This window comes from Daphnia pulex, chromosome 10, assembly GCF_021134715.1.
Source record: "Daphnia pulex isolate KAP4 chromosome 10, ASM2113471v1".
Classification (NCBI taxonomy): Eukaryota; Metazoa; Arthropoda; class Branchiopoda; order Diplostraca; family Daphniidae; genus Daphnia; species Daphnia pulex.
Window position 1 is genome coordinate 14,516,099 of NC_060026.1, and position 21,823 is coordinate 14,537,921.

The 21,823-nt window shown below is 43.3% G+C and overlaps 5 protein-coding genes and 1 long non-coding RNA gene across 10 annotated transcripts; 3 read left to right on the forward strand and 3 right to left on the reverse strand.

Annotated features, from left to right (window-relative positions):
- The first annotated feature begins 578 nt into the window (after positions 1 to 578).
- On the forward strand, positions 579 to 2,949 carry LOC124203937 (telomerase Cajal body protein 1-like). Its single transcript, XM_046600841.1, has 7 exons — positions 579 to 1,138; positions 1,197 to 1,333; positions 1,428 to 1,532; positions 1,635 to 1,767; positions 1,899 to 2,008; positions 2,233 to 2,374; positions 2,605 to 2,949. The coding sequence occupies exons 1-7, from the start codon at positions 579 to 581 to the stop codon at positions 2,810 to 2,812; spliced, it is 1,395 nt and encodes a 464-aa protein (XP_046456797.1). The 3' UTR covers positions 2,813 to 2,949.
- LOC124203941 lies at positions 1,229 to 6,743 on the reverse strand. 3 transcript variants are annotated; one of them, XR_006878682.1, is made up of 6 exons: positions 6,601 to 6,743; positions 5,934 to 6,517; positions 5,368 to 5,579; positions 5,087 to 5,223; positions 1,380 to 1,519; positions 1,229 to 1,323 (listed from the first exon to the last, which is right to left on the reverse strand). It is a non-coding gene; the product is annotated as an uncharacterized LOC124203941 (long non-coding RNA). The 3 variants fall into 3 exon arrangements; XR_006878680.1 differs by having other exon boundaries at positions 5,368 to 6,517; XR_006878681.1 differs by having other exon boundaries at positions 1,244 to 1,323; positions 1,392 to 1,519; positions 5,368 to 6,517.
- LOC124203928 (protein piccolo-like) lies at positions 6,624 to 13,984 on the forward strand. Of its 3 annotated transcripts, none has more exons than XM_046600824.1 (5): positions 6,624 to 6,754; positions 7,866 to 9,947; positions 10,051 to 12,480; positions 12,545 to 12,715; positions 12,905 to 13,984. In XM_046600824.1, exons 1-5 carry the CDS (start codon positions 6,731 to 6,733, stop codon positions 13,673 to 13,675), a joined length of 5,478 nt encoding a protein of 1,825 aa, XP_046456780.1. In that variant the 5' UTR covers positions 6,624 to 6,730; the 3' UTR covers positions 13,676 to 13,984. The 3 variants fall into 3 exon arrangements, with proteins under 3 accessions (XP_046456780.1, XP_046456779.1, XP_046456777.1); XM_046600823.1 differs by having other exon boundaries at positions 7,866 to 9,105; positions 9,145 to 9,947; positions 12,545 to 13,984; XM_046600821.1 differs by having other exon boundaries at positions 12,545 to 13,984.
- A 9-nt stretch (positions 13,985 to 13,993) lies between these two features.
- On the reverse strand, positions 13,994 to 16,798 carry LOC124203936 (RNA polymerase I-specific transcription initiation factor RRN3-like). The gene is made up of 7 exons (XM_046600840.1): positions 16,352 to 16,798; positions 15,992 to 16,281; positions 15,779 to 15,931; positions 15,308 to 15,721; positions 15,062 to 15,243; positions 14,883 to 15,001; positions 13,994 to 14,824 (listed from the first exon to the last, which is right to left on the reverse strand). Exons 1-7 carry the CDS (start codon positions 16,574 to 16,576, stop codon positions 14,567 to 14,569), a joined length of 1,641 nt encoding a protein of 546 aa, XP_046456796.1. The 5' UTR covers positions 16,577 to 16,798; the 3' UTR covers positions 13,994 to 14,566.
- A 199-nt stretch (positions 16,799 to 16,997) lies between these two features.
- LOC124203933 lies at positions 16,998 to 19,940 on the forward strand. Its single transcript, XM_046600837.1, has 11 exons — positions 16,998 to 17,050; positions 17,150 to 17,263; positions 17,323 to 17,549; positions 17,611 to 17,776; positions 17,846 to 17,937; positions 18,003 to 18,217; positions 18,284 to 18,564; positions 18,624 to 18,836; positions 18,900 to 19,149; positions 19,210 to 19,450; positions 19,518 to 19,940. Exons 2-11 carry the CDS (start codon positions 17,183 to 17,185, stop codon positions 19,774 to 19,776), a joined length of 2,025 nt encoding a protein of 674 aa, XP_046456793.1. The 5' UTR covers positions 16,998 to 17,050; positions 17,150 to 17,182; the 3' UTR covers positions 19,777 to 19,940.
- On the reverse strand, positions 19,851 to 21,684 carry LOC124203939 (SH3 domain-binding protein 5 homolog). Its single transcript, XM_046600843.1, has 8 exons — positions 21,542 to 21,684; positions 21,404 to 21,466; positions 21,157 to 21,334; positions 20,972 to 21,090; positions 20,818 to 20,901; positions 20,694 to 20,751; positions 20,366 to 20,615; positions 19,851 to 20,285 (listed from the first exon to the last, which is right to left on the reverse strand). Exons 1-8 carry the CDS (start codon positions 21,596 to 21,598, stop codon positions 20,210 to 20,212), a joined length of 885 nt encoding a protein of 294 aa, XP_046456799.1. The 5' UTR covers positions 21,599 to 21,684; the 3' UTR covers positions 19,851 to 20,209.
- Positions 21,685 to 21,823: the final 139 nt, after the last annotated feature.

Sequence of the window (21,823 nt, forward strand, 5' to 3'; positions counted from 1 at the left end):
CAAGCACAACACCCCGTAAAACATAATATCAAACCATCAGGCACCATATGGAACCTTCCACGGGCAAATCTTTCCAAGCTGCGATCAGGAGGCCCAACTCATTTGCCTTTTCTTTCCCCAGTGCTTCTCAATGGGATATTTGTCGAAAACTTTTTTTCAGACTGAAAGTAACAGGCAAGAGAGGGAAAGCAGCCGAATCCCAAAACGCCCTGCAATATGATAATGAAAATTCATTCAGTCTTAATTGGCCGCCGCTAGATGGCACGTAAAATATTGTGAAAACACGATTTTCTTGAATTTATTTTCAAGAAATAATTCAGGGAAATTCCCACTACGTAATTTGATAAGGCAAAAATACGCACATTGTGGTCGGCTTTATATGAAAGTGGCTACTTTTTATTTGCAGTAGAGTAAACAAAGTTTCTGCAACTCTAGTTGGTGGTTGCCAAACCTTTTCGGCTGTTGCAGACGACAATGTTTGAAATGTCAATATTTAAAAATTCTTGTTGCATCAACAACATCACGTGGTTTCTTTTAAATTGTTGCTTCTTGCTTTACCTTCATGATATTCTAAAGTGATGGAATCTGCAATGGAAGAGGTTTCAAGTGAAATGGCTCATGATGGCGAGCCACCAAGTGTGTTACAAGAAGACGTGGTTGAAGGCGTTGTCGAACTGCAGGAAGCTGTGGTTGTTGAGGAGGTTGCACTTCAGGAAACAATTGCCGAACCGGTGTACTATCCTGAGTATCAGTTTGATACGCAGTGGACACTAATTTGTGGAACTAAAAAGGAATTTGAAAATAACAAATCACAAGGATTTTTGAAAGGTTGTAAATGGTCACCTGATGGAACGTGCCTTTTGACATGTGCTGATGACGGCCTTCTGAGGCTGTTTGATCTGCCTGCTGATCTCTACAACAGCCACAAGACAACCTTCCAGGGATGTTCCACGACTGAGCTTTCACCATCTTTGAGGATCAAAGAAGGAGAAATCATCTATGACTACTGCTGGCACCCCCATATGTCTTCATGGAATCCAGAAACATGCCTGCTGGCTAGCTCATCCAAAGGCAGTCCAACTCACCTGTGGGATGCTTACAAAGGAAGTTTGGCAGCCACATACCGAGCTTACAATAAGTAATAAATAAAAACCCTTGTTAATTATTTGAGATTTTTTTAAAATTTGAATTGAAAGCGTCGACGAAGTAGAAGCAGCCAACAGTTTGTGCATCAGTCCAGACGGAGAAAAATTGTATTGCGGTTTTGACAAGTGCGTTCGTGTCTTTGACGTCCAGGTGCCAGGCAGAAATTGCCAAATCCGTCTGACCAAATGTGAGAATAATAATTCAGTTCGGTTAAACGAAAGTTTTTTTGATACATTGTTGTATACGTAATCATGTTCATTTTGTATGTCGACATCGACCAGCTACCGATGGATTGTCAGCAAGCCAATCGGGAATTATATCGTGCATCGCGGTGAACGCGGCCCTTCCCTCGGTTTACGCGGCTGCTAGTTATCTGAAAACGATCGGTAATAATAATAATCATAATAACTGAAGTGATATCCTACGTAATGACGAAACCAAACGACTGGATGCGGTTACATATCATTACACTCACACATATTACACAGGATTGTATTCGGAGCCTGAAGGCACGGCCCTGTGTGTCTTGGAGGGCCATCGAGGAGGCGTAACTCATCTCAAATTCTCTCCCGACGGTATGGTATTGTACAGTGGAGGAAGAAAAGATCCGGAGATACTATGGTACGTATCTACGTATATTATCCAATTCCTAGTTGACTCAATAAAAAATGATAATAAATATAGAAACCCCTACGAGTATAGTAGACGTACGTAAATTTTTACCCCTTTTTTTTGTTTGTTTCTTTGCACAGTTGGGATCTACGCAATCCAGGTCAGGTGCTCTACACTATGAACAGGACGGTTGAGACGAACCAGCGAATCTATTTCGATTTGGATCCCAGCGGGCATTACCTCATCAGTGGTACGGCAAAACTTTCCCCGAATCGGGTCCAAAGAACTCGTTGGATTACGCCATGATGGCGCCGCATCTTCCATGTTTAATCGGCTTTTCCACCAAGAAGCCGGGAGGGCGGGCTTAGAATATGCATACAATAATCATGCCTACTACCTTGCCTTCGCCGCTGCGTTTGTGTGTTTCCAATTTTTCTTTTATTGTAATTTTTTTATTTATTTTTCCCACAACAGGAGACACGAGCGGCTGCGTGACAATTTGGGACACCCAAATGGGAGTGGAAACGAGCGCTAGCGAAAGTCCTTTGTTGTCCATGAAATCGCTGCCGGAAAGGTTTCGTTGCAGAGTGAACGACGACTGTACGAACGGTGTCAGGTGAGAGCTTCGACTAATTTTGAATCGCAAGGCCGTTTGGTCGTGTTCAGTTGTTGATGCAACAACGCCAAAAGAGTTATTACGCAGTCCGCACTTGAGGCCAAGTCAATGACTTTCACTCTTTTTTTTTATTATTATCTTCTCTGCGATCATTAGCTCCCCCATATTCTATTTGATTATTATTTTTGGACTTATTTTTCTAAATTTCTATTCTTTGCATAATTATTCAGCTTTCATCCATGGCTGCCCTTAGTGGCCACTAGTTCCGGCCAGCGGCATCTAACCTGTCGGCTCGACGATTCAGTTCACGACAGTAGCGGCAGCGAGTCGTCCGACTGTGAAATCGATGACGAGCCTTCAGCACGGCACCAATCGAGGGAGAACTCTGTCAAGCTGTGGTGGGCCGGCAACTACAACACCGACCACCAAGAGGCGTAATTACCATACACTGACATTACTGTCAAATTTTCTCTGACAAAATGGTCGCTTCTAATGTGAACATGCAACAGCGGCCGTCATTCATTTTCTTCCTCTAATGTAAAGCCTAAAATTTCAAATAAAAGTCGAGAATGGAACGTGTGTGTGTCGTAGCTTAAGAGAAAACAAAGTGAAAATGAGAGAAAAGAATCCACCAAAATTGAAAACAAAGGACAAAATTCGCACGCTAAGAGCGGCGAATCTGGTGCCGTCGGAGCTTCAGATCAAGAGTGAATCGAGAACTGCTGGTGTGTGTAGGGATAGAAAGCGTTCATTGAGGATTTTGGACGAAGAAGAAAAAAAACCCCGCCACATTCTCGCGGTTTTTTAGTTGGTTAAGGCTTATCGGTTTCCACAGGAATTAAAATTAGAGAATCTTCTTTTGAGCCGATAGAGTGAAACTTCTTTTTTATTTCGCTAATCCACGCCATTTGTCTTTTTTTGGAAGAGAAAAGCCAAACGTCGATCGGGCAATAAAAATGGGATGCCCTGCAAGGGGCAGAAACTAATTAATGATTGGGCAACAACTTGGGTTATTGCATTAAACAGGCACGCACAAAAGTGCTTTTTGTTGGGCACACATAATTTCCTTTTCGAGTTTGGGGGCGAGCACGAACTTCCAACGTCGCAATTAGACCATCTGCCGCTTGTTCTTATTCGGGGCTAGCCGACAAGCAGGACCCTGCGCACAACTGCTGACGTTTTATATATATCTAATGTCTAATGTTGTGTCTGCACAGTACTATGGGCGAATAATGTATTGTTTTCTTATTTCTTTGCTTATTGCACACTCGGCGGGATATGTGTTTTTTCTTCTACTATAAGTCGGGTACGTACACATGTATTACAACTCCATTATCATCAGATATTGAAGATAGAAGTACTTCCCATTTTGGCCCCGACTCGGAAAATTCACTAAACCGGAAAAATAAAAACTAAAAATTCCAAGAAGAAGAAGAAGAAAAAACTTTCTCGCGATTTCAACTCGCACAATAAGGTACGTAGACCACCGCTGTCATAAACAATTTTTTCCCACTTTTTTCTCTCTTGTTTCTTCCTTGCAATGTTCACTTGAGAAGTGACCCAATTACCTTTTTTTCTCGTTCAAATGTTTCTTACCCACATTAACGGCCCTTTAAACAAGGTGAGAGTCTTTTTTTTTTCCTTTTTAGTCCGCCGGAATACGGAATGGTTTTGCCTCCTTTTTTTTTGAAATAAAGCTGATGGACGATATGAGTTCTTGTCAGCTTTCGGTTATTTCGGTTTTGTCTCGGAACAACAAAAAAAAAAGAAGAAAAGAAATACAAGACACGAGGGCTTTCTCTCTTTTTGGGCCTAACTTTCCGTTCCGTTATGTGTTTTAGGTTTGAAAGAAAACCAGACGAAATGAAAGAAAAAGAAGAGTGATGTCTTTTCCATCAATAAGTTCCGTTGCTGATCACGACAATTGCTCAATTCAGAGACAATACCAACCAACCGTGATCTGGCCATCGCTAACGATGGACTCATGTCTAACGAAACGGATCGGCGGATTTTATTGGCGACAATATCCACCAATGGATTCGGTCGCATTTCGTATTTGCTCTGGTCTGACATAATTAGAGTAGTAATCTCTCTTTGCGCCGTCTTTTACACAAGGTTCCCAAACGAGTTTCACCTCGAAAAGTACTCGAAGGTACGAACCCCCCCACGCATCGCGATGCTGCCCTGTGTTATTTAATTGGCGTAAAGTACTCAACAACGATAAAGTTAAGAAACTCTTAATTCGTTGTTATTCCCCGACGATTAAAACAGGGTAATAGCATAGCGCGGGAAAAATGAAAAAGATGAGGAACGCAAAAGATCTTAACGTATGCTATACGACGACCTACCAGAATGTCCCAGATAAAAAGATGCTTATCGCATATAGCGGAAGGAAAGAAGAAGAAGAAAAAAGAGAAAAGGCAGGCTGAACGATTGGTTTTACACGCAGTTTTGAACATCCACAGCGTCACGGATTCTTTGCGTGGCGAAAGAAAGTAACAAAAGAGAATTCGGCAGAAAATGTAACATTACATTAAATCAAGACAAAATGCTATAAATTACAGTGATAAGAGTTTCAGCTCTAGGAATCTGTTTCATTTCTCGCTAGATTTTCTATCGCAGACCGATAATTCATCGAAGCTTATTTTCTATATGGTCTATTGCAGATGGAAGAAGCAACTCTTGCCATACCACCTGTGGCTATTAACGTACCTTGAGTGTGTAGTGTCGATCTTGACGACTCAATAATCTTAACTTTCTTTTATTGAACTGTTGCTGGTCGGTTGTAGCTGCCAAAATGGGTCCATTCTCAAGTCGCGAGCCCCTCCAAATTTTTAATGACTTGAGTCCTGTGGAAACGGAGACAGAAAAATGGAGCTCATTACTTTACGGAAAGTACGGTTAAAATGAAACTGGCAAAGAAAGAAAGTCAAACATTTTTCTGTTGAATAATAAATTTTCAAGCGGCGCTAAATAATAAGTCGTCCACTTACGAATATCTGTAGCATGTTTCTCTTTCTGGGGACGGATGGACAATGGAACTAACTCAATTTTCCAAGAAAAAAGAGAGAGAGAGAGAGGATGTGGTGGTCTTCTGTTTTCCAACTTGAATCTCGGCATGACGACATCAGGTGAAATGAGATACACACACACACACAGCCGACGACGACGACCGGGATGCATAATGGCCCATTGGTTAAACAGACTGTGAAAGAAAGAACAAAAAAAAAATAAAGAGTCACCGTGCCACTATTATGCCTGGCTGAATGACGGGCACGCCAAAAACATCTGGAGCTCGTAAAAATTCGAAAGAAAAAAGTATAGAGACCGACCGAAAGAAATTCCTTAACTTTTTGTTTCCCGAGGTTTTTTAAACAGGGCTGACCACACCAGCCAAAAAATTCTTATTTTTAGACATCAACTAATATCTCACCGGGAATATTATACACAGCGAGAGCGAAAGCCGGATCGAGAAATTCACGCTCGACAAACGATTCTGCCCTCGCTCTGTATCATTATCTAATCAAAACAAGATCTATAATGGGTGGAAACAAATTACAAGTTTACGATATCGTGCGACTGAGCGGCTCTGCGAAAATATCCAACGCATTAACGGCCGTCTCTTTAATGACAACCGTGGGAGGTCGCCATGATGAGGAGCGTGAGACAACGACAGTCGCCTGTGTCGTCTGCGGCCGATTATGATGATGAGATGCGCCATAACTTTGACTATAATACCCCCACTGCCTCTCGGTTTGGCGAAAGCAAATGCTGGCCACCACGGCAGCAACGGGCTGGCCAGCTGCTGTTGTTTTTTTTTCTAAGAAGAAAATACGACCAATTTCAAATGCTGGACGCCAAAACAAATGGAGGAGGAGACTCGTTCTTCAAATCCAAGCGATGGTTTCACTTTTCTTCTTTCCATGCGGCTGCTGCTGCTGATAGCCGCCACGGTCGCCCGCTCATCTGATTTCTCTCTGCGTGGCACGAGCTCCAGCCGTTTTGCTCTCAGATGTTCCATGCAGGTACGTGTACTCCACATACATCGATGTACACGGTGTGTGTGTGTGTGTGTGTACCTCCTCCATTGCCATTCACCTGGATTCGTCCATCCGCCAAAGAGACTTTCCACAATGGAGAAACCTATATAAAAGCGGGGGGCAGGCAATGAGTACCACAGTCAGACAACGTCTTCGGCATCGACAACAACAACAACAACAACTCACCGACATCCCAGCCAAATAAAAAAATAAAATAATCCAGCGACAGTTAACAAATCGCCGCAAACAGGTTCACTGGGAAATTGGTTTCATCGTCGGATTCGATCGATTAGTGCATCAAGTCTCCGAAATCATCATGGGGCTTCGACTGTCCCAAAGCGTAAGTCCTTCTAAATAACAAAACATTTGATTAGTTTTAATTTCCTTGTAGCTCAGGAAATTTGGAACAGTAGGTCGAATTTATTTGATTTCCGCGGTCCTTTGTCTTTTTGTTTCATTTTCGTCGTGTTTGTTTTTAGTGAATAAAATAGGGGGGAGGATCTTTTATGGGAAACCACAAATTTGAGATGCAACAGGGAAAAATTCGTGGAAGTCTGGAAGAATTAAAAAATTTCAATGAAAAATGGGTTTTTAATTGGTGTCAAGAAAAATTCAACTACTACGGACTCAAATCCGCTCGAATCTAATAATAAGGAAAGAATTTTTCCCGCTGTCATCCATCACCCATTCGTGACATTTCTGTCGAGTCCCTAATCCGCTCTGGCAGCAGCTCCGAATCCGCATTAGCATTTCTATAATTCAGCTCACGGAGTCGACCATTTTCACTGGAACAATTTCATATGGAAATAAAGAAGCGGGCGCACCATTTCCCATCATCTTCATCTTTCGCCCAGTTATTTTCCTCGACATTTTCTGATGATAGAATTCACTGGGAAATGGAAACTTTTTTTTTTTCGGGACAAATGTAGGTCGTTGGTCGATATCCGGCCGCCGCATCTGCGTCTGCGGTTTTTCCAATTCAATGTGCGCGCAGTGTGGTCAAGCCGGAATGATTTGCACATGGATATATGTATCCAAACAAGAGACAAAGAAGCTCATATTTGAAAAAGAAAAAGATATAAAAAAACACACACACACACAGGGTGAAACGTTTTCCATACCTAGCAATTTTGATGTCTTTTCTCTCTTTCTGGTTAAAACGATCGGTACGTGGAATGTGGACCAGTAAAATATTCCGCCAGGCTCAATAATTCTTCCTGCTCTGTTATTAAATATCGGTGCAAAATTTCTGAAAAAGGAAAAAAATTAAAAAGAGAACTGGGCCTTGTTTGGGAAACTTATTTTCGAAAAGGAAAGCTGATAATTGTGTAGATTCTCACGAGACACCGATCGGATAACAGATGGTCTTTGCGGCTTGCGACTCTATACGGATCGTAATGAATTCAATCTTTCTTTTTCTGCTGGTTTCTTTTTCTGCGTGTGTGATACAGGTAACAATGGTGCTCTCACTTTGGCTCATGCTGATGGCAATCAACTTGAGCGAAGCCAAAACCATTCAAAAGCGGATGTTTGCTACTGGAAATCCATTCACGTTCGGTGGCTTGCGCAACGCCATTCTCCATCGCCAACTGCATCAGGAGCCATCGGAAGGTGTCGCCTGGCCGAAATTCGTAGCACTCAAGGAACACATCCGACCCAGTCGCCAATTCCAGCCGATTGTCGGTTCTTCCGCCTTCATTCCACTCGGAAATAACGTTCCGCTGGAACCGGAGCACCGCGCTGTGAACCATCACGATTCGTCGCCACATCTCAACGAGGTGGACGTTCAGAGTTCAACCGATTCGACACCTGAACCACCGACGGAATCGCCGATTCTTTTCAAACAGTTCACTCCGTCTCTCCCCATTCCAATTCCGTTCCTTCCGTACAGCGTTCCAGTTAATCAGCAGACGTCTGTTCCAGCATCTTTCACTTCGTACAACGGCCAAGTCTCCCAGACATCGTCTCTTCCGCAACCCACACCTGTTCAGGCATCTCTTCCGACGTCTTTCACTACGAGCAACAACCCAGAGCCGGCGCAATCTTTCGTCCCTTACAACGCTCCTGTCCAGCAGCAGCCCCAGCAACCTAGTTCCCAGTCTTTCACCACTTTTAATGACCAGTCATCGCAGCAATTGCCTGCTGCTCAGCCTACATCTGTCGCCGAAACTTTTACTCCGTTCACCAGTGCTGAGCCACAATCTGCATCCGCATCTTTCCCTTCTTTCAATATCCCCCCACCGCAGCCTCAATATTTCACTCCTTACAATAACCAAGCCTCGCAGCCATTGCCATCACCTCAACCCACATCTGCTCCGGCGTCTTTTAATCCATTTAACAATGCAGATCAGCAAGCTGCTCGCGCATCTTTCACTCCTTACAATGGCCCTGTTCAACAACAATACACTCCCAACAACGCTCCTGCTCAACAACCACCTCCACAGCAGTTTACTTCTTACAGCGCTCCTGCTCAGCCTCAACCCACTGCACAGCCATTCATTCCTTCACAGTTCGTTCCTGTTCAACAATCCCAGCCCGCTCCACAGCAGTACGCTCCTCACAGCGCTCCTGCTCAACAATCGGCTTCACAGCAGTTTACTCCTTACAACGCTCCTGCTCAGCCTCAACCCACTGCACAGCCATTCACTCCTTACAGCGCTCCTGTTCAACAACCCGCCCCACAACAGTACGCTCCTGCTCAACAACAACAACCCGCCCAACAACAATACTCTCCTGTTCAACAGTCCCGAGCTGCATTTTACAGCAGTCCCATTCAACCCCAATCTGCTCCACAGCACGAAGAATCTTTCTCTCCGTTCAACGGTCCTGCTCCACAGATCCAGTCGGCTCCTAACAACCCTCAACCTGCACAGGAGCCTCAGCAGCAACCGTTCCAGCCAGCCAATCAAGCGGCACCAGCAGTAGAAAGCGCTCGATCTTACGAAGACACCCAAGCGTACGGACCACCGCAAGTTGCCCAGCCATTTTCTATATTCCAAGAAATGATCCAAAAGAATTTGGTGGGTTGGCCAGGCCAGGTTGAGCAACCATCGCAGGGACGCCAATATGAGCAGCCGCAGTACGCCCAGCAGCCGCAGTACGCCCAGCAGGGAGCTGATCACCAAAACTACCGCAACTCGTACGCCAACTCTCGTTTCCTCAACTTTGAGTCGCCAACGAGTCAATTCGCCAAGAGATCGCTGGAAGCGCCGCCATCACCATCCGAATTGGGTTTCCCATCGATCGGCAGTTTCTTTGAAAATTTCAATAACGATGTCGACTGGGCCAATTTCGCTGGTAGACGCAAGCGCCGCTCGGCCCAGAGACCCACCAACACCAGAAGATCGGCCCAAGATTGGGGCAATCGAAAGATTATTGAAGATTACGACAACATCGCAGTTGAGGCTAGACAATCCACGGAATCCCGCGTTCCGGCTCCCTCTTCCCGTTCAGTTTCCAACGACAGAGGACACAAACAAGAGCCCAAACAAGAATACGACGGCCCCTATGTCTACACTCAACTTTTCGGTCCAGTAAGTAGAACACCTCCATATTGTCTAATTTCTAAATGAGAAAACCGAGCGAACAGGCGAAATTGATGTTGATTGCTTTCTCTTTTTCGCTTTTCACTTGAAGCCTTACGAAGTGGGATACATCCGCAGCCCCATTCCGTCCAAGCATGTTTATGAGGACTACCTGCAGTTTGTCCGATCGTGGAGCGCCGCCAGTCGTGATGCCGTCGATGACCAGCTGAGAACCAATCCAGCAGCCGCCAAGGACTACTCTTCAGTGAAATACACGGATTCCGCACCGGCCTACAAAGAATCAGCGCCAGCTTACAAAGAACCAGCCCCGGCCTATAAGGAACCTGCACCGGCCTACAAAGAACCTGCATCCACCTATAAGGAATCAGCCCCAGCCTACACGGAGGCTCCAGCCTATAAAGAATCAACCCAGTCCTACAAGGAATCAGCCCCGGCCTATAAGGAAACTGCTCAAGCCTACAAGGATGAGTACAAAGCACCAGCTTTCAAGGGACCATCTCAATCTTACAAAGAGCCTGCTTACACGGAGCCGGAATACAAGGAGCCCGCCTACAAGGAGCCCGCCTACAAGGAGCCCGCCTACAAAGAGCCTGCTCCGGCCTACAAGGAACCTGCCTACAAAGAGCCCGCTCCGGCCTATGCAGAATCTTCTTCGGCCTACAAAGAATCCGCCCCGGCCTACAAGGAATCAGCCCCAGCTTACAAAGAAGTCGAGTACAAAGCACCAGCTTTCAAGGGACCATCTCCGTCTTACAAGGAGCCTGCTTACACCGAGGATTACAAAACACCAGCCTACAACAAAGAACCCGAATACAAGGAACCATCTTCATCCAAAGGGTCCGCCACTGCTTACAAAGAGCCAGAGTACAAGCAACCAGCCCAGGCCTCCTACACCGAAACTGCTCCAGCCTACAAAGAACCCGCTTACAAGGAGCCTGAATACAAACAACCAGCCAAGGCTGCCTACACCGAAGCTGCCCCATCTTACAAAGAGCCTGCCTACAAGGAGCCCGCTTACAAAGAAGAATCCTACAAGGAACCACCTCGCACGGATCGTCCAGTTTTCAGAGATGAGATTCCGTACCGAGGAGAAACATCCCACAAATCTTCCTACAAGGATGAAGCGCCGAAAATAAACTACCACTCGCCGCAGTCCGACTACGTCGCTCCTGACTCTGAATTCCGACCAACCAGCAGACCCTACGAAGCCGTTGGACCCAAATCGCCCGTCTATGTCGAACGTGATTTCATTCCCATCAAACCACAAGCTCCGTCTTACGATGCGCCAACCACCACTTACCGGACGACGACTGCCTATGAAGCTCCTGCTAAAAACGGATATCCTACATACCCCCCGACTGCCGTTTACGAACCAGTTACCGTCAAGTACAAGGCTCCTGAAGCGTCGTACGACTCGCCGACTCAAAGTTACGAACAAGCCACAACCAAATACAAGGCACCGGAGGCATCCTACGAATCGGCGGCTTACGAAGCTCCTAAACGGTATGTAGAAACCCCAACTCGTGATTACTTGCCAGCCAAGAAATACGAAAACCCACCATCACGAACACCTTCACCGTCCGTCGCCTATTACAAACCTCCAAACAGGTACGTAGAACCACCAACGAAATACGAATCTCCCGCTGCTTACGACAGCCCAGCTCCAGCCAAATATGTTGAACCGGCCTACGAAGCTCCTAAAAAGTACGAAGCTACTTATGACAGCCCAGCTCCGGCTAAATACGTTGAACCGTCCTATGAAGCTCCTAAAAAGTACGAAGCTACTTACGATAGCCCAGCTCCGGCCAAATACGTCGAACCGGCCTATGAAGCTCCAGGTAAATATGTCGAGTATCCTCCTACTACCCACAAACCAGACGGATACCGAGTCGAACCGCTGACCACTCCTGCCTACAAGGAAACTTATCCAGCTGACGATTACGCCCCTAGTGGTTACAAGGATGATGTCGAATTGTCCAGTACTAGTTACCAGGCAGTGTCCAAGAATTACGATTCACCCATTGATGATTATGGTAAACCACCAGTGGCTTACGATCAAGTGAAAAAGCCAGAAGAGTCCTATTCGGCTGAAAAAGAATCGTATCCATCGTCTTCATCGTACGACGATGCCAAGAAACCGGATGACACCTACGGAGCTGATGCTGGATCGTCACCCTCTTACGAAGCACCCAAAAAGAAGCACTACCCAGTCATCATTGGTCGCTACCAGGTCACCGACTCCAGCGCCTTTTTGCCTAAAAAGGTCGGCGGTGAAAGTGGCGGAAGCAGTAGCGGAAGCAGCAGCGGAGGGAAATCGGTCGGATCGCAAGTTCATGGAGCTAATGGAGAGGAATATGTTGTCTATTACTTACCTTACGGTCAGCCACTTCCGATTCCAGTCCGACGCAAGAGAAGCACACAAGACTTGGAGAACGTCCAACCAGTCTACACCATCCGGCGCTTGAAGAATTTGGCTGATAGCCAGCGTCACCGACGCAAACTGCGTGGAGAGAGCCCACCGGTACACAAATAAAACAATTCAATTCAATTAGCCAACCAAATAATAAAATTTCTATTTGTCATAGGAGGAACAAGTACTTACTCCGGAGGAGGTCCACAAACAGGTCGCATACGCCAAAGCAGTTGAGACTGCGAGAGCTGAAGTGGTAACTGAAGAAGCCGTCACCGAAACTGTCCCCTTTGCTGTTCCAGTTGTCGAAGAAGAAGTCCTTATCCCAGAAATTGATTTGAAAAAGGTACAGGATGAGACCGCTTCAACTCAAGACGACGTTGACCGAGATGAAATCGTTGCACTACAAGTTGACGACCTAGTACAGAACGACAATGTTCCACCACAAGCTGACATTTCAGACGACGAAATCGTTGCACCTCAAGTTGACGAAGTGCTTGACGAAATCATTTCATCATCAATTGATGTTTCACAGGATGAAATCGTTCCAGCCCAAGTTGAGGAAATCTTGAAAGAAGATCTTCCAGTTCCGGCTGAAATTGTCCAGGAAACCCCATCCGACGACGAAGACGATGTATCAGTTACAACCGATTTGCCAATCACCATGGATGAAATGATGGTGGCCAAGATCGAAGAGGACTTGACTAGATCTTCCATGCTTCCCATGACTGTCGTAGTACCAGAGACGCCCATGTCAGATGTTGAAGAACCTGTAGGAGAAATTATCATTGTCAAAGTATCGGCTGACAATGAGGAGAAACCTGTTATCGTGGCTGTCGAAGAAGTGAGCGTCTTACAAGTTAACACGGCTCCTGAGACGGAAGAAGAAGAACCCCAGGTAACTTTTGGTATTGCCGAAGAGCCTGTTGTGGTCATCAATGCTGAAACACCCATCGAGGTAGAAGATGAACCTGTTGTGGCTGTCGAAGGTGGAGTCGCCAATATCGATTTTCTTACGGAGACGGAACAGGAGGAAGAAGTGAATGAACCTCCATTCACCTCAGAAGTGGCTTTCATCACCGAAAAGGGAACCAAGGACTACCCTGCCAATCCATTTGCATACGAAGGCAAAAAGAAGAAGCCCGCAATTTTCAAGCAGTCCACCTTGCCCGGCTTAACTCAAAGGCCCGTCAAGTACCTAAAGCCTCCCGGAATAGCAGCCGATCCTAAGGAGAGTTCCGGAGGTTATTCGACCTGGTGGACCAAAATCGGATCACGAGTTTCCAAACATTATAATTACGAATAAAGTGAATGAATGTAGTATTGAAGTTTATTACCTGCAGCACCGTGATGTAAAATCAGAAGAATGATGGGTGTCACGACCGCTTGGCGCTAGTGTACATGTCACCATTCGTCTTTTTCAGCATGCCTGCATGTTTGTTTGGTAGTCCCCTGTTGGTGTTTAAAAAAAATATGCGCCAAAACCCATAATGTGCGCATTGAATTGCAGTGCCTTTACCCGCCTCTTCACCTACCAAAGTTTATTCTTTCTTTCAACTGATGTATAAATAGGTGTTTGATGAAAACAGAATTATACGATTTTTATATTCCCAAATGCAACCGACACGCTTCACTTGAATTTTATTCTCACTAAAGGGAACTGGTTTTTAAGTGGCAATTTTTTTTTTCAAATGAATTACACGAAAACTTTAATTTTCATTACACGCTGGCGACAACATCTTTGTAAGTTGAATAGGAAACGGCGAAATCGAAGGGGAGAGCAAATAACATTGCGGTAATCGGGAGAGTAGACAAAAAGAAATTTAACAAGCCCACGAATCAAAGGAGAATTTCAACGTACGTCCCAAGCCGCCCAATACGATCGAGTATAGAAAAAGGAAAAATAATGTTCTTACGAAGAAAAACCGCAGCAGTGATCAGCTCCCGAAGTTGTGAATAGCGTAACGGATGATTAATCCGTAGACCAAGACCCAAAAGGAAAAAATGTTAATTTCAACGGTCTTCCAACAAATAGGCACGATCGAGTGAATATATACCACGTTAATATACATAATTTAACCGACACGAATGGGAAAAGACGGTCATATGGTAATAAAGATGTAGAGAATTGCAGAAAATAAAGAAACAGGGAAAATGGGGTAAATTTTAGATTTTACCAACGACAATATCGATGAAATCAACCCATGAAGTGGTGCATAAAGCCGCCAACTCTTGGTGATTCAGACAAAAGCTCCTCCATAACCTGATCGCTGTCGTAGAGTGAATCGTCACGACCGATAGGTTTGTCAATAACAAGAGGTGACACAAAGTCCATCGATGAGGGCAAGAGGTATTTCTCGAATGGATATTCTGTATCCATGACAAATGTGTCAGTTGTAGCTTCAGGTATACAAACCCTCTGATTACGAATCATGATGGTGTGACAGAATACAATCTAAACGAGAATTTCGGTTAATTACGTTACAAATCAACTTGATTGATAGTGGTACAACCTGCAGATGTGAAGCGGATTCTGCGAATTGTCTGACAGTTGTAGCGTGACAATAGCGTAGTGGGTTCAAAGGTGAGTTGACAATTCGGTTCAAATCCAGGGCTTGCAATCGGGCGAGAACTGCAAAAATGATCAAAAGGTTAATTGAATTCCAACAATAAGAAAGAACGATCATCGTACGCTTTCTGTCGTTGACAATATCTCGATGCCTAGCAGCCAAAACGTAGAAGGGAATATGACAAGCGGCATAGAATGCTGCATGGGCTCGGATTTTAAAAACAGCTGCTCCCTCACCCTTTGATTGCCGATCGAGGTATGCGTGAATCCACTGACACACTCGATCCAGACAGTCAATGACGTACCTTTAGAGAAATCACGAGTTAATGTTTGGTTTGATTGGTCTTATTATCACAAATGTGAACGTACTTCATGGGTACAAAAGAGGCTCTCCCCAAAAACGAAGCAAGGTAATCGGCACACGATTTTCGAATATTCAACTGAGATGAAGGGGTAAGAAAAATGACCCACAAGCGCTCAGTAAAAGCTTCATAGAGAGCAGTTTTGGTACTACATATGTAGAACATCAAGTAATGGACATGATGGATACCGGCGGCCGGTAGTATCAAAGATTCGAACGTAGCGTACATGTCCTGATAAAAATTCCGATGAACAATCCATTCGCTATGACATTTGCGATGACACAACTCAAACATAACTTTCATGATTTCGTCTAACGTTTCAGAAGCTTGATTCAAGACTGTATCCTCATCAAACTCCATAGGCTGATTGAATTTTTGTAGCAAGTCCTCTCTTGAAACTCTGCTGTCCAATTTAATGATTCTATACAAAAATTATTCAATTAGTTAATTAAAATAAATGAATTAAAGACTGACATACCTTCCAATGATGAGATGTAAAACACGGGGTCCAGACATTTCATGGTATTCAACAAAATGTAGAAGATTTCTGATGTAGTTTACTTGATTGCAACTGCTTGATCCAATGTAGGGAAAACCATTATTTAAAGAATCCCAAATAATACTTTGAGACCTGTCAATACAAAAACATTATTTTCTTGATCCTGGAAACAAATAATTACAGGGCTCTTACAATGGTATCAGCTGCAAAATTCCCCTCAAAACTAGATGCACATTCGATGTAGATTTTTCACAGTCTGAATTAAGTGTCAGATGTGAGACTAGCATTTTGACTACTGATCTACAGTAGAATGTGTGTGCTGAAACTAGTGTTTGGAGAAATGTCAAATATTCATCAAGTACTGGGGGCTGTCTTGTTGTCCATGAAATATGCAGCAATGCATCAACAAAGGAATCAACTTTTGGAGTCAGCAGACTGATAGAGCTGTTTACTTGTTGAAGAATCAGGAGTAAAAATCCATCCTAAAAATAAAAAAATTCTTAGTTCGTAATCTTGTAATCCTACGTCCAGTTTTTTCCCCAAATTACTTACATTGACATTAGGATCATTTTTCAGATTCAATAATTGGTGATATTTCACTTCGCTTCGCCCTTCGATATAATCCTTCAAAATTGAAACCACGTCAATTGTGACCAAGGAGTCAAATCGGACCTGCAAAGGCTGGGAAAGTTTCTTGGGTTGCATACTGATTCGCGAACTGGGTTTCAATATGGACTGTGGTATGGGAGTCAACTGGGAGCAATTCGTACTCGCCATGGCTATCGTTTCTTTTACTTAATACAATAATAAAAAATAAAACTACTTGGTTCTCGAACTCTTAACGATTTCTGATTTTACTATAGTGATGAGCTCTGTGCTTGTGATCTTTGCAATCACTAAAACTGAAAAAAAACGGCCAAGACCACGTTGTCTCATCAATGTAGCTCTCACTGCTCGCGCTGATTTTTTATCAGTCTGCTAGTGCGATGATACTATTAGCCTACAGCGTTGTCAAATTTCTTTACGATTTAATACATTTATAAATTTAAAATAATAGTTCCAAACATCGAAAACGAGCAACATTTTATAAATTTTATTATTAGGATTTTTTTTTAACTCGAAGCCAAAATGAAAACGAAAGTTGTGGTTAAAGTTGTTTTGCCATAATGACTCAGGTAAGATGTGACAGCTGTATTCACGCACGATATTTCAACTTGTTTTGACAGAGACAAACAGCTGGCAAGTGACAACGTAATTTCCGTAATAAAGCGTACGATCGAATTATCTTTAAGTGTATCCATAAATTATCTCAAACATTCCATATAACATTCGTTTGCTGAACTTTTACAGGAAGAAATATTAGAGCTAAACACTCATCCTGAGATGGTCAACATTCTTGAAGCTGTAAAAGGAGCTACGCTTAATTACGGAAAAAGCAGCATGGAGGTCGACCGCGATTTTAAAGTAAAACAATCGATGTAATTTCTTCATAGTTTCATATCATCAATTTATTTAAATGACAGAATTGGGTTGCCACTTCACCTTTAAGTGTCCCTGCTAGCCAAGGAGAAGGGACCAATTGGGGCAAGTTCCTCATGATTAGCTCTGTTCATCAAGAGTTGGCCAAGAATGTTTCCATTATGAAACGTGTTGATGGTGACTTTGAAGAATTTGTGAGAGCTCTCAAGCAAGACAGACAAAGAAAATGGTCACACATCCAATGGCTAGAAACATCTGCCAAAATGACTGAGTATCATATGTTTGTCTAAATGTGTTATTTCTGTATTTGTAATCACCAATTATTTCTAAAGACTTGGGATGTTATTAAGTCAACCTGAATATCAAAAACTTCTTGGTTTGGCTCTTTCAACCACTTTTGGCAAACCTCTACGCTACTGCATCCAACATGAAATTGTTCCAGCTGCAAGTTATTGGACCTATTATGCTGATCAGCTAGAGTCATGTCCTGTTACTCAAGTATTAAATTCATTATCAGTTGCATTACTAAATTTTTTCTACTAAAGTTTATTGGTTTTTTTTTCAAAGATTGGGAACAATATTGCTGTTGTAATTGTGGGTTCATCTAATCCAGTGCTGTCTGTGTCGCGTGCAATCGCACCACTCGTTTCGAGAGGAATGTAAGCATAAGTTAGCCCTTTATCTTATTGATAAACGAAAATACTGAATTACCTTTTGACTTTAGGCCAATTGTATTGGTCCCTGAAAATGATCTTCTAGCAATTCCATGCCTTTTAATGGGGGAATTTTTAAACAAAGTGGGATTGGACTGCAGCGTGTATGCCGGAAGTTCTGAAAGGTTGAAAGGAATCACTTCTTCAGAGGGCATCGATATTATTGTTTGCGGTAGCTATGATCAAGCGCTCGCATTGCGCGATGGAGCTTCGAATCTCAAATTGGGTAACTTTGTGCCGTGAGATTTTAAATAATTTTAACTAATCCTGTTTTTTTTTAATGCCAAACAAGATCTCGACGGGAAAAAAGCAGTCGTGGTGTTGGAAACAGGTGATTGCGATGCCGCTGTAGATGCCGCACTTACCGCTTTGAAGACGAGTAGCTTCAACAGCTGTGGTCTTTACCTGATCGTTCAGGACTCTATGTTGGAAGAGATTGATTGGCGTTTGCGAGAACGCTTCAACGCTAGTCGCTCGGGCGAATTATTAGATAAGACTATTGATTTTACAGAAGATTCTTGCTATCAAGCTCCCTCAAAAGTGACCGACTACCTCCAAGGAACTAAATTAGATGTAATTATTTTTGTTTTTAATATCCCATTTCAATTGTTTGTTCTAATAGAATGTCTCAGATTTTGAACGTAGGGAACGCCCGTGTTATTTTCAACGCACAACCTTCAATGCCTATTACCCAGTGGGGAATTCTGGGGCAAACTATGCTTGTTTTCTCTTATCGCTCTGCCGCAGAGTTACTCAACGTTCTTACAAATCTCACCGGCATGAGTGAAATCTCATTGTGGTGTGAGCAGCAGTCTATCGCCATGCACATCATCAACCAATTCAAGGTATTACGATGTCGTCATTCAAATCAAACAAACCACATGATAACTTTGGACGGTTTGTAACAGGTACCTCGCATTTGGGTCAATGGATTCGCTTCTTACGAGCCAGGATTTGATCACTTGCTGCCCGTTAAAGACAGTAAACTCAACAATGTTTCATCCTTTGGGGATGGAAAGCCCAACGCAACTCTGCTTCCCATTCTCGATAGTCTACGCTTGACGCAACGTTCGTGGGCTGGCCAAGGAAATAGGAACGTTCTAGTGACCAAATTTCTCAAGCAGTTGCTGACACAAGAGCCATTAATCACCAAAACTGGTAAGACATTCGTAATCCAAATTAGAGATACATTCTGTTGAAAGATGTGCTTTTTTGCAGACTTACTGTTGGAATTAATTACCGCAATCAGTCGCGATACGGGAAAAGTAGCTACGAGTGCAGCTAAACGTGGAGTTATCTTCGACCTTGCTGATCCTGTAGGAGTCATCGCGCTTATCGCTTCAGACAGTGATAGGCTCGATTCGTTGATCCGAATCATTACGTTTGCCTTGTTAAAAGGCAATGCGATTATGTTACTCAATGTCCATAGTACAAGTGCTATCGCTATGAATCTCCTCAAGTAAGAATTTAGCGTCCGTTATTTCTTTGCTTATCATTTGGTTTTTTAAATTTCTTCGTCTTGATAGGATTGCCAAGGAAGTCGGTTTGCCAAACGTTCTCATCACTTGCCCGTGGAACCAAGAAAACTGTCGAGCTTTGTTAAACCATCACGGCACTCGCATGATTGTTACGTGCGGCGATGAAACCTTGCCAACGAAACCTGGAAATCACGTCAAGAGAATTTTGGAGCTGGACACGAACAATGAATCTTGTAATCAAATCATCGACAATGTAGTCGTACGCAAATGGGTCTGGATGGCCACTGGAGAAGGTTTAGCAAACTGAAACAGTCAAATCATTCCGTAGTCGCGCCTTATTAACATTACAAAAATAAGGTGGCAAATGTTAGAGAAGGGAGAAATGCTTATTACTTTTATTTACATGTTTATTACTCAGAACCCATAATATTGTTGAAATAGAATAGAATGCCCGCTGGAAGGAATGGAAAACAATGTTGTTGAATTATTATTGCGGTGGTTGATGGCAACTTGTTTGAGGGATAATGAATGTTGAGAGATGGAACAAAGGTGGCTGGGGTGGGGATAGTGTATAATTTTAATTATGCAGACATGGCTGACACCTGTTCTACCATCACCCTAAAAAGATAACTTTTCAATGGGTGGCAAAACATGCCTCACGCAGGTACGTAACATAAACAAGGTACCAAAGCTAATAAATTGGGTCGTCATAAAGAATAGACACTTGGTCTTCAATTCAATTAGGAGGCTGTAGTAGGGGAGGAAGAACAAGACAATTCTTCGTCATCACTCGCCCGATTCAACGTGCAGTTTGAACTGTGTGCAAATAAAAAAAAACATGGAAAATGTGGTGAGCATTCTCAGCAAGTGTCATATAAAATAAAAGTTGAACTTACACTAAGCTGAGAATATCGCATTGGTCTAAATCAAAATTTAGGGACGGTGGAGGTGAGCAACTTTTCTCCGCACCCACACCCGGCTCTCTCGGTCGTGAAAGTAGTCGGCGCTCGTGGATCTCTTCTGAAATGCATTCTAATTTTTTCAGCGTGTCTGAATAGCTTTGTTTAGCTTGGGTGACGCTCTGCTGAATGAGTTCAACTTTTAACTTCTGTGCCATCAGTTTATTTTGGAAGTCCTCTTTTTGTTCTGTTGAGAAATTGAATGAAAACTAGGCGTTACTGGAGCGATCAAAATCACTGGAGCGTCAACAATTATAATACACACCAAAGTAGGGTCTCGATTTTTGAATTGCGCTTTTCAAATCTTTCTCAAGGTATTGATACTGCAAATAAAGACAGATTTCTATGTGTTACTCTAATTATTTTTCCAAGTAAAAGGCAATAGGCACCTTTTGCTTGGCAGTCTCGAATATCGCAGCACTCTTTTGATGTTCCTTTTCACTTAGTTGTCTTTGAGTTTCAGCTTCCATCACCTAAATTCAAATTAAAAACATTTACGTCAGATTAAAACTCATAAAGAAAAAAACATTTCGATCACTTTACCCTCATAGTCGCTTGATTCAGCATTTCCTGCCATGCATTGTCAAACTTCCATTCATGTTGATGACTAATAAACCGCTGTTCAGCAAGAGCTATTGTTTCTTTAGCAGCTTTGTGAATACCTTCAACGAGGAAAATATAAGCCACGAAATTGCTGATGTAGACAAATAAGAAGGTTGCTTGCTCACCAAATGCTCTCTGAAACTGCACAGCTGCTTCTTGGCAACGCTCTTGAGCCGTTTTGTATTCTTCAAAGGCATCATAATATGGTCGGGACTTTTCAATGCAACTGCCTAGTTTTTTGGCCAAGGCTTTGAGTTGTTGAGTCGACTTACTCAGCAAGGTACGAAATCCAGCATTTGCTTCCTACATCAGATATACAGATATGTCAAGGTCAGAACCTGGTAACAAAATTACTGTCAAATCTGGATTTACATCAAGTTCTGTTTCCCAGCGATTGATTTCATCTGTTGTGGTGTTGAGCCTCTCCAATTCCACCTAGTGCAGCAATAAACAAAGGGGTTAGTGGAGTGAGGTTTCCTACTGTTTTGAATTCAGCAAGAAAACACTGACCTGGATTCTTGGATCGAGCTCTTCGTCATCTCCAACAGCTGGCGATGAACGAAACATATTTTGACAGCGAAATTATTGAGACCACACTATTAACCAAAGAAAAACCTAGCAATGATCTGAATTTTTGAAGATCCCTGGGCCCAACACAGAGAGATATAAAAAGTTGTGCGTCAGTTGCTATCAGCCGGCCCTTTCGGACGTGTACATTTTCATGTCGACTGATACAAGAGACTGAAGTTGTATGAAGCCGTTGGGCAAGTTGGTGGAGGGTATAAGCCCACG

What these genes read in the sequence shown, in the direction of transcription:
- LOC124203937 (XM_046600841.1), top strand. Translation starts at nt 579, where the DNA reads ATGGAATCTGCAATGGAAGAGGTTTCAAGTGAAATGGCTCATGATGGC. An exon ending in AAAGATCCGGAGATACTATG is followed by an intron (nt 1,768 to 1,898) that starts GTACGTATCTAC and finishes TTCTTTGCACAG; the next exon opens with TTGGGATCTACGCAATCCAG. An exon ending in GACTGTACGAACGGTGTCAG is followed by an intron (nt 2,375 to 2,604) that starts GTGAGAGCTTCG and finishes ATAATTATTCAG; the next exon opens with CTTTCATCCATGGCTGCCCT.
- LOC124203928 (XM_046600821.1), top strand. Translation starts at nt 6,731, where the DNA reads ATGGGGCTTCGACTGTCCCAAAGC. An exon ending in ACACTCAACTTTTCGGTCCA is followed by an intron (nt 9,948 to 10,050) that starts GTAAGTAGAACA and finishes TTTCACTTGAAG; the next exon opens with CCTTACGAAGTGGGATACAT. An exon ending in TGCGTGGAGAGAGCCCACCG is followed by an intron (nt 12,481 to 12,544) that starts GTACACAAATAA and finishes TATTTGTCATAG; the next exon opens with GAGGAACAAGTACTTACTCC.
- LOC124203936 (XM_046600840.1), bottom strand. Translation starts at nt 16,576, where the DNA reads ATGGCGAGTACGAATTGCTCCCAGTTGACTCCCATACCACAGTCCATA. An exon ending in AAAATGATCCTAATGTCAAT is followed by an intron (nt 16,282 to 16,351) that starts GTAAGTAATTTG and finishes TTTTATTTTTAG; the next exon opens with GATGGATTTTTACTCCTGAT. An exon ending in GCCTCTTTTGTACCCATGAA is followed by an intron (nt 15,244 to 15,307) that starts GTACGTTCACAT and finishes ATTTCTCTAAAG; the next exon opens with GTACGTCATTGACTGTCTGG.
- LOC124203933 (XM_046600837.1), top strand. Translation starts at nt 17,183, where the DNA reads ATGGTCAACATTCTTGAAGCTGTAAAAGGAGCTACGCTTAATTACGGA. An exon ending in TCCAAGGAACTAAATTAGAT is followed by an intron (nt 18,565 to 18,623) that starts GTAATTATTTTT and finishes AGAATGTCTCAG; the next exon opens with ATTTTGAACGTAGGGAACGC. An exon ending in GCCATTAATCACCAAAACTG is followed by an intron (nt 19,150 to 19,209) that starts GTAAGACATTCG and finishes GCTTTTTTGCAG; the next exon opens with ACTTACTGTTGGAATTAATT.
- LOC124203939 (XM_046600843.1), bottom strand. Translation starts at nt 21,598, where the DNA reads ATGTTTCGTTCATCGCCAGCTGTTGGAGATGACGAAGAGCTCGATCCA. An exon ending in AGCTCGATCCAAGAATCCAG is followed by an intron (nt 21,467 to 21,541) that starts GTCAGTGTTTTC and finishes TTGCTGCACTAG; the next exon opens with GTGGAATTGGAGAGGCTCAA. An exon ending in TGCGATATTCTCAGCTTAGT is followed by an intron (nt 20,286 to 20,365) that starts GTAAGTTCAACT and finishes ATTTGCACACAG; the next exon opens with TTCAAACTGCACGTTGAATC.